Source organism: Antrostomus carolinensis, unplaced genomic scaffold (assembly GCF_000700745.2).
Source record: "Antrostomus carolinensis isolate BGI_N321 unplaced genomic scaffold, ASM70074v2 scaffold12539, whole genome shotgun sequence".
In the NCBI taxonomy this organism is placed as follows: Eukaryota; Metazoa; Chordata; class Aves; order Caprimulgiformes; family Caprimulgidae; genus Antrostomus; species Antrostomus carolinensis.
In genome coordinates, this window is record NW_010336454.1 from 1 (window position 1) to 14,064 (window position 14,064).

Genomic DNA, 14,064 nt, shown 5'->3' on the forward strand with positions numbered 1-14,064 from the left:
CCAAGGGCTAGCCCAGTGAAACTATCACAAGCTATTTCATTGAGTCATGAAAGTTTTGCCTCCTCTGAGAAATATTTTTGCAATGTTGACATGGGTATGGTGGGGGACAAGAGTTGCATTTATATGCCTCTCTATTTCTCTCTCTGTCTCTCTTTTTTCTTTTATTTCTTTTGTTTTTCAAATTAAATTACTTCAGGAGACAAACTTTAGGATCAGTGCTTGCTACTCTATTTTTTAATACTATCTTAACATTTATTTTATGTTTGGAAAACATTAAAGCAGAAAATAATTAACTGCTTTTCTCTTTATTGATAGTTGCTTTTTATACAATTATAATATTACATTAGAAGGTTTGATAAACAGAGAAATTGAACAGCCACAGTCTCTTTCACTCTTGGTATGGACTATGTGATAAGAAGTTATCACATTTTAAATCTTGCTCTGAATGCTGGAGGATTGCAGTCCTGGCAGTGTATCTTTATTGGTCACGAGAATCCTCATTTGATTGCACTTTCCTGTAATGCTCTGTTTTGAGCACTGATTGTTACAGAAAGGATTATAAGCATGAGACTGGCATGCATTAAGTGGTTATAATCATGGTATTTAAAGATACTCCAGAATCTTGCAAGCAATCCATGGTTCTATTAGATTCTGAGACAGTTTATGTAGGCGTTTATTAAAACATCTCTTGACTGAATATTTTATGGGCTACTTGTAAATGAAAACTTGGTGTGATAATTTGTTTGCTATACTTTTTTTTGAGATAACTGATTTCTAAAAGTGGGGAATGGATTATTTTTCATTGCAATGTTGTATCAGTTGCAAAATAAAAAGGAATTCTAGCATAAATATTTGTGCTACATCTGGCACTTGCTCTCAGGCTCTTAGCTGTTACTGGAATCCAGCCTCACCTGCTTTACAAATTCCTTCTAGTTGGGACGCTGTGCGGCACCAAGTGACCTCAAGTGCACTGACTGTATTCCCCCCTTTTAGGTTACTATCATAATAGTACGAAAGTGGCTGTGAAGACTCTGAAGCCTGGAACGATGTCTGTTCAAGCCTTCCTGGAGGAAGCCAACCTCATGAAAACACTTCAGCATGATAAGCTTGTTAGGCTTTATGCTGTGGTGACCAAAGAAGAACCTATTTATATTATAACAGAATTCATGGCTAAAGGTGAGAACAACAGTGGAACTGCAAGCAGTGTTTTAGTAAACTCTTCTGCTTCTCCTAAATTAGTCCTCTTTCTTTAAAAAGGAAGGAATAAAAAATGAAAAGTTGGGATTTTAGCTTTATTCTTTTGAATCCTCTGTTAGAAAGTGAAGGAGCACCTAACCTAGAGGATGAGTGAGGCTTTAATTTAATGATTCATTGCTGCATTTGTGAAATAAACTATTTTTACAGTTTTCTTAAATGTAGCATTTTTAATTGTTTCAGATGCAGAGCATAATCCCCAAAATAGCTCTGGTTCCTCTGAGCTCCCTACCTAACTTTTGTATCTGTTGTCATAGCAGGGCAATTAAAACAAACCTTAGAAATTGCCTTATGTGGCCCTTGATTTCATAAATACATATATAATAAGGTGAGTGATGAGTGGTCTTGCAAGGATGGCTGCACTACTAGAAAAGGACAACCTTTGTTAAAGGATCACTACACAAAATAAGTGAGGTTTCCCTCTCAGGTTGTCTTCGGTGGTAGTTTTTCTTGGTTTGTTCTGTTTTCAAGCCGTTCTGTTGATAACTCGATAAACGAGTGTTGAACCACTTATTCTTTATGACTTGGAAAGGATTGATACGTGTGATTCTCCTAGACAGCTTTCCTGATGGTCTGTAGGCTAGGGTACTCATCAAACTCAACACCACTGAACTAAGGTATGGTCTGATGGGAGTTTTCTACACTCAAGAAAATGGAAAAACTTGAATGCCTGGCATGCGGACTTGGATGTTACTGTTGTTAGATCACGTAAAAAGACTGCCTTCCTGTAGTCAGTTTGAAAATACATTCCAAACATTTCACTGCAAAAATTTTGTGATCCAGAAAATTGGGGACTTGGTGTGACCTTTATTTTGGTAATTAGCTGCACTGACTTAATCTTTCTCTGTTGTAACAGGAAGTTTGCTGGATTTTCTGAAGAGTGATGAAGGAAGTAAATTGTTGCTTCCAAAGCTAATTGATTTCTCTGCTCAGGTAAATTTTAAGAAATGTGCTTAAAATTAAGGGGGGTTTATTTCTTTCTGAGTCTGAAACTCACGCTGCACAACCTTATCCTAAGGTTTTTTTCAATAAAAAAGAATTTAGTTTTCAAATAAGTTTTGGTCTGAGTAAATAAAGTTACTTGAAAGGAGAGAGTAGATAAAAGAGTTTTCAAAGGGAATACATGAAGTTAGGCTTAACTCTTGGATACTGCTGGTACCCTGCTTAGATGGCAGTGGTATGCAACTGCTTTCCTTTGGGGAAAGGCTGCTTTCAAGTCAAGCAACTGTTAGTTGAAAGTATAAGTGCAAGTTTGTAAGTTTGTGCTTATGAGACTCCTTCAGTGTTAATAAATTTGTCATTTTTACTTCTTAAGTTAGGTCAATAGATCAAACTTCTCTTAACCTCAAGGGACTATTGTTGGTTTCAAATTCTTATGTAAATTGCTGTTAAATAAATGAAATCTAATCAAATTATGTTTCAGGTACTAGTATCTGATTTATGAACTGATATGATTGTTTCAAAATATGTAAGTTATGTCATAAATTAAATCTGTAGAGAGAGACCCCAGGGTGATTTGTGTGTCAAAGCCTGGATCAAAGGTGCCTGGAGCCCAGTGTTTTCACCTCAGACATTTACCAGCATTAAATGTCCAGGGAGTCATATAGAAAATAGAGTAAAAATGGTGCTTTTGCAAGTTGTAATTCATGTTACTGATAGGTAACGAAGGCATTTCTGATATGTTATTGTCTCACCAACCTTTTGGGGTTTTCAATATGTGTTAGAGTTTGCAGACTGGTGTACACTATTAAACTAACTTTTTACAATTCTTGAAGAAAGACAAGAAAGCTTTAAAAAGATATAATAAAACATTAGTGATTTATACAAAAAATTCCCTATGATAATATTAAATAACTGTTTTATATAACTATTGCTATATAAATAAATATCAGACTAGATATTAGGAAGCATTTCTTTACCGAGAGAGTGGTCAAACACTGGAACCCGCTTTCTGGAGAGGTGGCCAATGCCCCAAGCCTGTCACTGTTTAGGAAGTATTTGGACAATGCCCTTCATAGCATGCTTTGGCTTTTGGTTAAAGTGGCCTGAAGTGGTCAGGCAGTTGGACTAGATGATTGTTGGAGGTCCTTTCTAACTGGAACTATTCTATTCTATGGTATATTATATATCATATATTGTTATATAGATCTTCAATATATCAAATATAGATTTTTATTTAGCATAGATCCAAGGCAGGGGCTGTTTTTTCTATAATTGTTGGTTCAGTATAGCAATAGGCTTTCTAAGTTTTCTGAAATCTTTGGGTAACTTGTCCTTGAATATTTAGTGGGGCAAAAGATTTATAGGTGTGGAAAACCTGCTGAATCCCAGGTCATGGTCTGGAGAGACAACAGTGGGCAGGAAAAACAATATAGCTTTGAAAATACTGTGTAAAATTCAAAGGAGAAATGAACATCTATGAGCAGTGATATGAAAGGAGACGCAGGATGTGGAGAGGAAAGCACATGTGGTGTTATAGCATACTTTTTTATTGGAGTTAAGGATGTTGTGTTCATCTTAAATGAATGGTGCATTTTCAGAAATGTAAGGCTTAGAAAGCTTAACGAGCTAGAGAGCAATTATAACTGCATACAACTTGGATTAATCACTTCCAAGATGACAGCGGTCAGGGAGTATCATTTACAAAGCTTTGAAGGTTGAGTCACTTGAAATGGACATCGCTTGTCACCCCGATCTGACAGCAGCCTCTCAGAGCCAGAACCTTGTGCAGCACAGGCAATATGAGTAGTCCCTCTCTTCACCTAAGATGTAGACTATCATCAGAAATTCCTGAGAGCAAGCCATATGTTGGGTTGAAGAGTGATCCTCAAGGGATGTTCAGGGAGACCTCTCTCAGGATTTCTAGTTGCAGTCCAAACAGAACTTTGGAACAGAGATACTGGGATTTTTCTTATGGAAAAATTTTGTAGGATTTTTGGGCACGTTTGTAAAGAGACCTTAATGCCACTGGGTAGTAACAGGACTGTGTGGAATAGACTTGCAGGGTGCGCGTGGTTTACAGTCCAGAGATTTCCCTCTGACCAACACAGATGTTCCACTGGTCTTCTCAAACTCTAACAGTCTGAATATTAATTGATGAGTCCTTAGGGCATAAGACAGACAAAAATATTTTCAAACTCTGTTGGCCTGCTGCTAAGGTAATGGTAGTTTTACTGCAGAACTGTGGATCACACTTTTCCAGAACTTGGGCTGTATATAAAGGAGAACATAAAATCTGTCTAGCATTTTTGGTATGACTCTGGTTTGTACAAATGGAACACTAATTTATTCTTACAGCAGTAATGTCAACCTTTCTGTACAGCCTAAGGGGAAAGAAATTTGGAGAGCTATGTTTCAGAAGAGGTTAAAAAAAACCCAAAAAAACATGGAAGGAAGCTCATGGTGAACGACTTAAGTAAGATCAGGCATATTTTTTTGCCTTGGTGGACACACACTTGAGCTTTTCATGACTGTCTAATCACACCATTCTGGAAAGGCAGTTTAACAGGCTATCCCAATTTCTCAGAAAGACTGAAAATGCAACAAATGGTAGCTGAGGACTGGCTTCTTTTTCCCCTTGTGCATCTGCAATGTTGGATGAGTGTGGCCTGCTCCCAATCACGCTATACAGCTGGCTGGCTCGCATCCCCATGTGTGCACACAAGACATCTGTTGCAACAAAAATTGCTGAAAGAACTTGACCCATTGGATTGTCCTGGTTTGGCTAGGATAGAGTTAATTTTCTTCTCAGTAGTTAGAAGAGCTGTGTTTTGGTTTCAGTTCAGACTTGCTTTGAGAACATCATTGATAAAAGTACTAATGTTATTAGTTGCTGCTGGAGCTCAAGGCCACCAGGTTTGGCTGTTCGCAGCCACATTGGGACTGGGAGGGAGAAGCGCAGTGAATAGCAAAGCCCAAAACTGGCATTTGGATGTGCCAATGAAATACTCCATATCATATCCCATCATGTTTAGTATATTATCCGGGGATGACTGGAAAGTGGGGGTGGATTTGCAGGGGTTTTCTCTCTGGCTCTCACTCTTCCGGGATCGCGGTTTCAGTTCAGGGTTGTTGCTTCTCCAGGATCGTTATCCGGGAACAGGCAGGGCTTATCAGTGGGTGGTGAGCAGTTGCACTGGGTTACCCCTCATTTGCATATCTTATTACTGCTATCATGTAGTGATGCTGCTTATCACTACTATTTTAATAGAGTTGTTTAGTTGAGGTTTTTTTAAGTTTTCTTTTATTTCTATTCTTAAACTGTTCTTTTCTCAATCAACAAGCCTCCTAATACTTGCCCCCAATCTTCTCCCCTATCCCCTGGGGGTGGGGGGAAGTGGGTGAACGGCTGTGTTGGATGCTAGCCAAGGGCTAGCCCAGTAAAACAATTACAACTAACAATCACAATTTATGAAATCAGGCTTGTGAAAAACATGTCAAGAAAGTGCTTGCTAGGAAGGTGGTTCAGCTCAGTTTCTAAAGCAATCTGCCCTCTGAAAGAGCTGAGGTTTGTCTTTTGTATTTTAATTAGTGCATATGGATAGGGCTGGGGAAATCTGGTGTTAGCTATGCCTTGGCAAAGATGATTTTGGCCACTAGAAATGAATGCTAGAAGCCTCTGAAAGGAGTGTGTTTTAAGGAATCTGAGTTTTGCAAATGTATCTTCAAGCAGATACTACCTACTTTAGTACAGAGCAGAGCCGTGGCATCTTCCATGGCCAAGACAGTTAGCATGGAAGGTTGCACATATTCTCCTAGGTCATCTACAGGCAACAGCCTAGCTCCTTCAGCACTACAGTGACTGCCAAATTCTGGATTTTACTGGTTGTTTTTTGTCTTGCCCCAGAGTTAATTTAGCTGAGGAGCTCCCGGTTCTTCGTTTCACAGTTCTCAAAACAGTACTTGCTTCTGTTTGATAAGAGCTGCTGAAAACATGCCGCAAATTCAGTGAACCTTTTGCATGTGTAAACTCTTCCTGCTTCTTACGCAAATCTGTTATCTACCGTGTAGCACACACAGCATGGTGGCTGTGGTTAGGAAAATGGTACTGGTTGTTACTGAACACACGTCATACCTTTCAAACTGGTCAGAGTCTTGTCACAAAACCAGTCTTTCTTCTTTCCCGTGCAGCACTGATACTTTCATTAATTCTTCTATGATTTAAGACTTCATTGGCAACTCTTATCGCTCTTATCATCTTCTTTCTGCTTTCTAAGGCTACAAATTAAAATTAAAATAAACTTAGAATAAAATTACTAGAGACTTTTGATGCGGTGTTTTAATCCCTCTCTCCCTTCTTTTTTAAGAGGAGGTGGGAACGTCCTATGTCAGAATTAATTTTAACTCTTATTTGGCCTTGGGAGATTTCCACTGCAGTCTCACCATATTCCTTTTCAGCTTTCTTTAATTTTTAATGATACCCTCTAATGTTCCAGTGCATAATTATATATGTTACTTTAATAATCCTTTTACTCCCTGTGGGTCTGCTTTGACTACATAGCTGCTTGACTGGAGCAAGAGGAATATGTTTTTGCAGCCATTCCTGACTTCACCTTTAGGATGAACACTGCTGCAAACTGAAAATTGGTATTACACTTATATATCACTTGAAGATTAAAACGCGACTTTTTCTCAACAGTTTTCAGTTGCCGGATGTAAAGAGTCTACACCCTCTTGTCACGTGGCAATGAATTCTCTTTTTGAAAACTCTGTGATCAAGAAGTGTGTTTTATTTAATTGTGTCTCAACATTATTGAAAGGAACCTGATTTTGGTTAATCCAGACCAAAGACAATCTTGTCCAGATCAATAACGTCTGTTTGCTTCAAACCTTTCAAAACTGTAGACTGTTTTTAGTGAGACTATTCCCTAGGAACTGAGAATTACCCAATTTAAGGCAGTGTGACCTTCAGGATATGCTTCATTATTTCCTCTGCTTAAGCTTCACCAGTAGGATGCTCCCTCCCATGGTAACACTTTGCACTCATTTCCAGTCTGGTTTTTGGGCTGTTTTACCTGCTTTGGCAGGAGCATCCCGCCAAGCCCCGGGCTGAGCTGGTGGGCAACTGAGAGTAGCTCTGAGGCCACTGTCCCCGACCTGCCAAGCAAAGGAGGAGGGATGGAGCCGGGACGTCCTGTTCACAGCTGGACCATCAAAGGCAGCATATCTCAGTTTTTCACAATATTTGGGAAATTGTAGGTCACACCCTTTTGTTTTTTTCCCAGAGTTGACTTCATTTGTAACCAAATAAAACCCAGGCTCACCTTTGAATACTGATTCTTCACTTATCGTTTTTTCCCATTTTCCTTGCCTGCTTTGCAAGAGTGAGGATGTGCGAGTTTGGATTTACTGACAGTTTTCAGGTGTCTATCCATGAAAACTGTCATAACCCAGTTCTTTCCCTTTTCCATCCTATATTCATAGCTCTTTGTCATTAACGATGCATGCATCCTTGGCCTTTTCAGTGGAGACTGAAGCAAAAGCAGGCATTTAAAAACTTCTCTGTACGATTTACACGTGGTCTTCTCTATCATTTAATCTTTCATTTAATGTGAATATTTTCCTTGTTCTTGTCCTGTTGCTAATGCACCCCTGCTTATACTTACTATATTATACTATACTTCTTGTGCATGACCTTTTCCAATTTTTGTCATATTTGGGTATATTTTATACTTTGTTTATTTGGCTTTATCATTTTTGGGTGTTTCTGACCATGTAAAACTTAGCTAGATTTTTCTCATCAGACACTATCTTTACAATAAGTGTGATTTGCCTTTGCACTTGTAATTGCTGGGGTTTTTTTATGATTAAGTTGTTTCTGAGACTTTTTTCCTACGAGGTTGTACCTGTTGGCCCTCCAGGTTGTTTAAAATTTGCTTTCCTGAAAAAAAAAAAAAAAAGTCTTAATATTTGGCCGTTCTTTCATTCCCTTTCATTTCCGTTCCACTTTGTTTCATGATTCCTGTCACTTAGTTTTCCTTCTCAACAAGATATAATAATTTCTCAGCATGATGTAAAAGCATCCTATCAGGCTGACCCTAAACAAACCCATCTAGCCTCTTTAGTATTCCACATTTTTACATACAGCCTAGAAATGCACACGTGGAATCCATTAAACATGTTGCCATAACCCCCTCTCTGCATGAAGAAACAGCATCGCAACCTACGTGTAAAACACGTTTGAAATAGCTCTTGCAAAAGAGGATCACAGACCTGGGAATGGAAGCTGAAAAAGTCCTTGAGTTGAAAAATGGAGCTATGAAGGGATACAGTTCTTCTCTGTTTTTATAGCAAAAAACCCCAAAAGAAACAAGAAAAAAAAAAAAAAGAAAAAAAAAAAAGGTGCTTCACCTTCTCCTTTCTCCAAAAAGAAGCTTGGAAGTGCCCATCCCTCCACATGCTGTTTAGCTGTGATGTTTCACCAGGGAAGTCTGAGTTGTGACCAAATGCTTTTGCTTTTCAGAAGATGTATCTTTTCTGTGACAGTAGAGTGTCCTCTCCTAAAACATTGAGTTATTAGGTTCTCCCCATCCTACTTCAAAGTCCTCTGCTGCTTTTCCTGCTTTCCCCAAACACCTTCAGAAGCTACAAAAAATGGGTCAGAAAGTAGGGAACATGTGTTTTCAGACTAACACTGTTTGCTCCGTGTTTTTGTTACCATTTTCTTTCAGGATTTTGAAAGAGCTTTATACCTATTTGTGAAATGACCCACGAATGTTCTGGAAAGTTAAGTCATTACCTTGTTTTACAGGTAGAAAGAGCAGAAACAGGGAGGAAGGAGCACTGCCAGCTGAAATTATACCCCAAATGAGTAACAGGACTGTCTGCAGAACTGTGGCTCCCAGTCGTTCTTTTATTGCATGACTTTTAGCTGAACCTTTACAGTAGAGAGGTTGTCTTGTGGAGTGAATTATTTCTTCCAGGAGAAGGCTTTTCTGCCCCTTTTACCCAGGGTGCACAGTTCTTAGTATTTGGAGATTTGTTGGTTGATTGTTTGTAAAGGGATTTAACTTAGGTATTTCTAGAAGCGTGTCAATAATTCGTTAAAGGTGAATGGGAAACTGCTCACTTCTTGGTCGTAACAGTTGTGTGGGCAGAATCCTCTCTTAAAGGCCACAAAGAATATTCCAGACGCCCAAATTAGCTTTTCTGTCCTGCTCCTGAGTACTAGTTACATGTACTACTGTACATGTAGTCGAACAGTCTTGACAGCTACCAATGATTATTAAAAGAGGGGGAAAAGGGCTTTAATTTTCTTTTGTTCCCATGAACTTCTCTGCATTTAACGTATCATTTGGCAATGAGAACCCAACAATTATCATAAAGAGTTATCACATGGGCTCTGGCACTCATTCCTTTCATTAAAAAAAATCTTTTTTTTTTTTTTTCTTTTCCCACAAGCAAAGGTTTAACATGACCAGATGTATGAATTCAGTGCTTCCCCTCCCTCTCCCATTCAAAATTCCTTGCCCATTATTCTTTTCCTACTTGGGATTTTTTTGCATGCCCAAGTGCTTGCACATACATGGCTTCTTTGAACTTCCCTGATTTAATGCAGTCAAAACCATTGTCCTGGAATTTCACGGAAATGTAATTTTTATTTGCTGAAAACATAATGGATCATTTGGTGTCACATTCTTCATTTCTGACTAATCAGATGATGACTTTAGTGAGTCTGGCACAAATAAGAGGAAATAAAATGGTCTTTCCAATGGCTTTGTTTGGTTGGGCTTGAAAACGAAATATTGCTGTCACAAACGTCTCATTTGTGAAGTGGTTCTTCATTCCCCAGCCAGCAGTTCACCCAAATGTTAAATCTGTGCGGGAAAGTAGTAGGAAAGTTGATTCCTTCATGATGGATGATGTATTTTTGGTCACATTGGTGGACCTGTCTGCATCTTTGTCGTATCTACCAAGCTGTCCAGTCCAATCTCAGCATTGATCTTACAGCAAAACCTTCCCATTCATCTTGCCTTCCTCCTCAAACCCAGGTAATCACATGGGGAGACAAGAGGCAGAGTGGGCTCCAATCAAATACTACTCTTCTGTTTTGTCTGTAAGTCTCTAGTAGGACTCTGTGGCAATCATTTGCTGGTAGCTGCTTCCTTCATTATAAAATGTCTTACTTATTTCTAGAAAATGTGAAATGCAGGTGTTATTCATACACTTCATCATCGGAGTTTCTCTTTGGTTTAGTGTCAGAACCCCCTTGTGTTGTACAAGGGCAATGTAACGTTCTGCTCTGAAGAATATACCAGTTTGTAAGAAGAGGTTTGCAGTGGAAGGAGGTGGGAGGGCAAGTGGCTCTATTTTTCCATTGCCTAAACCAAAAAAGAGGAACAAAGACCATGTGGTTTTGTGTTGTAAGTGGTGGCAGTGTGTGCCTTCACAGTACCCCTCGGGGACTTTTTAAAAATGGATAAGCAGAAGTTACGTTAATGTTTTCTTAAAATTTGGTCGGGTGCTCCTGCCTGCATTACTGCACGGCTGAAATGAGCACCTTGGGTGCTGAGAAGAGATCCCTGCGCTTGTCTTCTCCTGAGGTAGAAAGAGCCCGGGTATGAGTGTGCAGGGGACTGGCACTGGAGAAGGACCCTCACTGCTTCACTGCTGCTTCATCAGCAAATCTGAGAGCTTGTGCATTCCCCAAACTGTGTGGCTGAGAATGAGCTGTATGTCACCCACCCGGAGGCATCCTGGAGAGGTACCTGTGGCACAGGTTGGACCACAGGCCTTGCCTGGGAATGACCCATCACCAGAGTCTCATGGGGGAGAGAAAAATTGACAGCTCAAAAGCACTGGGTTTATTTTTCTTTTCTCCTAGCTCCTCTTAAACTTTTGGAGAGAAAACAATCTACACATCAGTTTTATTGCTCTGAGTTTAGAAACTATTATTTCAGTTACTTTTTTTCTGAAAAGTGAAATGTTTTTCTTCAGGGGAAATAAGAAAAAGTTAGTGTGGGCAAATACTGAAAAAAATAATCCTCAGTGCATACTTTGAGGACATAAATCATCTTTAATTCAGTTTGGAAATTAATTTGGGCTGCTGAAATACAAATTAAATTTACTTATGATAGTATCTGAGAGCTGGCAGTTGCCAGACACTCCTCATGTGTGAACAGGTACATGTTGCTGTAGAAGAAAACAAAGATAAAATTCTTTGCCCTGTCTTAGTAATTGTTTCCTGATTGCCCAGGCCTATACTGGGTAAATAGAAAATTGTTGTTGTTTTGGTTTGGTTTTTTTTTTTTTAGCTCTGTCTGCACTGTTGCTTCATCAGTCCTTAAAAGAACATCTGTATCTTGTTTAACTTATTAATTCCTTCCATTTTCTTAGTATTTGGAAAATAACTGGTTAATAATTTGGGAAGGAGAATATTTTAGGAGAAATCTCAGGAACATTTTAATTAAGATTTTGTTTCAGGAAATGTCTCTAATACATATCTCTAATCCTGTCAGCTCTTAGTCACCCAAACAATAATTTTGAAGCTGCTACTGTAAATATAGTTTTGCGGGACTGGATCTACACATAAGTTTTCCATGGCGATCACCCTTTCCTTGCTTACGTCTAAAAATTGCTCCAAAGATACTGGTAATGAATAAATGGATGCAGCTTTGCTGAGACATTGAAAGAATAGAGAGCTCAGACCTGCTGATGGTGTTGTGTGGTGTTGAAATATCAAAATAGTTGTTTCTTTTGTTATAGATTGCAGAAGGGATGGCATACATAGAAAGAAAAAATTATATCCATCGAGATTTGAGAGCAGCAAATGTTCTGGTTTCGGACTTACTCATGTGCAAAATTGCTGATTTTGGACTAGCAAGAGTCATTGAAGACAATGAATATACAGCAAGGGAAGGTATGTATTTTTATTTTTGCCTTTAAAACTTCAGCCTCTGGGAGGCAGTGAGGCTGTATCTAACAATAATATGGTCACCAAGGACAGAAAATGCCGTAACAACTTCCTAGAGGAAGCGTTCTAATGCCAACAACTTTTAATAGGAATAAGGAAACAAATAACCTTTCTGTGTTCCCCAGGCTTTTTGAAAAGTTTATTTTAAATAAATTTGAAGAACAAAGAAAATTGAGAGTACTTAACTGCACACATTTTTTTTCTAAATTGAACAAGTCAATGGCACAGCCACAGCTTCCATCCCACTGAATTAAATGTCAAGAAAATATGATCTTATTTTCTCTTCACATCCTTAAGTGCCATACACACCTCCTTTCACTTAGGGAAAGGAAGGAGCCCTACACTAGCAGGTGTAGTTGCTGGTAACAAGTAAACCTTCAGCAGAACTGGTTATCTTTTGAAGCTGCTTTAGGAGCTGCAGCATCGATTTGTGTGTTCAGCAGCATTGCTGCTATGTGTAGGGACCCTGGAAGGCTGGGCCACGTCCCTGTTCGGCACACGGATGGGAGGGAACATCGCAGCAGGGTCAGGGCACGAGGGGAAATCATAGTTACAGATATTTGTCTGGGTTTTGCCAGGTGTGTTTTGATAATGTTGTCAAGGATCCTTTCAAAAAGTGCCTAGTCAATTTGTTGTAGAGAAAAGTTTTTATTTATGCTTCCATGCACAGATTGCTTTAGGGTAACTTTTCTGAGCAGGTTTGCTGGCTGGCTTCCTCCATCTCATTTTAAAGACACTACCTCATATTTTCACATAGTCTGGATGGAAACTGGTAATGTAGGACTGGAGGGGAGGAACTAAAGTATGAGGAAGAAAGAGAACAATGCGCTACAGTTGAGATTAAAGGCAGATGAGCTATTTAGCAGTCACTGAGTAACAGTAATTCAATAGATCAGAGGGAAGGATCTGATTAAGCAGTTTCCAGAGGTACAAAATGCATATCTGTGGTTTTTAGCTAGTTCTGGACATTGTATATTGATTAAATGAACCTTTCAGGTTATAAATTCTTTATGCTGAGTTCCTTTGATGTATTTTGTGCCATTCAGAAAAGTTTCCTAGCTTACCTGGTGTTTTGTGCCAGAATGATAGAGCAGGCTAAAAAGCACATAGAGAGAATCTGCTTCTATTACTTCTCTGAGAGCTAATGTAAAAGCTGCTTGAACTTTTCTTATTTAACTGGAAGGAGTTTGCTTTTATATGGGATTTTCTGGATTCAGTTATTTAGACATTAAAGACAGTATTTTAAGATACAACTTTATAAGATATGACTTGCTACTGCTTTTGCATCTATGGCTGAATGGGAAATGCGTTAAAGTACACGTTGAAGCTAAACTGGCTTTCTTTGAAATAGATGTTAGTTAAAATCTTGTGAAGTTCCAGATGATGGGAGTTGTAAGACTGTTGCCTGGTCACTGGGCAGAAGGGAAAATGGTGACTGTAATTTTAGCAGAAATTCACCATACCAAAGAGTCAAAAGGTGCTCTGCAACTTTTGGCATCTTATTTACACTCTGACACAGGACATGCAGCGTGGCACATCTTTGCAGCACATATCTGCTGGTAACTCTTGGACAGAAGGACTTGCTGGTAATTTGCCAGTCTAGAGGTATCATAGGCAAGTTGCTTAAGACCTTTTAGTGACTTGATATCAAGCGTTAAAATTTGCCTTTGATTGACTGAGACTGTACGTTCTTTTAGGTGCAAAATTCCCCATTAAATGGACAGCACCAGAGGCAATTAACTATGGATCTTTCACTATTAAGTCTGATGTGTGGTCATTTGGGATTCTCCTGTATGAAATCGTTACATATGGAAAGATTCCTTATCCAGGTATGGGCATGTGTTTATACCATTATTCTGTATTTATACTTTGGTGTTAAAAACCAAAGAAAATACCCA

The 14,064-nt window shown here is 38.9% G+C and overlaps 1 protein-coding gene across 1 annotated transcript in view; it reads left to right on the forward strand.

Moving 5' to 3' along the window:
* Positions 1–993: 993 nt before the first annotated feature.
* LOC104530314 (tyrosine-protein kinase Lyn) overlaps positions 994–14,064 on the forward strand; it is a gene marked incomplete at its 5' end in the record, with an annotated part of 18,844 nt that continues 5,773 nt past the window's right edge. Inside the window, 4 exons of the mRNA XM_010174860.1 lie at positions 994–1,176; positions 2,111–2,187; positions 11,959–12,112; positions 13,864–13,995. Of these exons, the coding sequence (XP_010173162.1) occupies positions 994–1,176; positions 2,111–2,187; positions 11,959–12,112; positions 13,864–13,995 (546 nt within the window). The remainder of the gene's footprint in view (positions 1,177–2,110; positions 2,188–11,958; positions 12,113–13,863; positions 13,996–14,064) is intronic.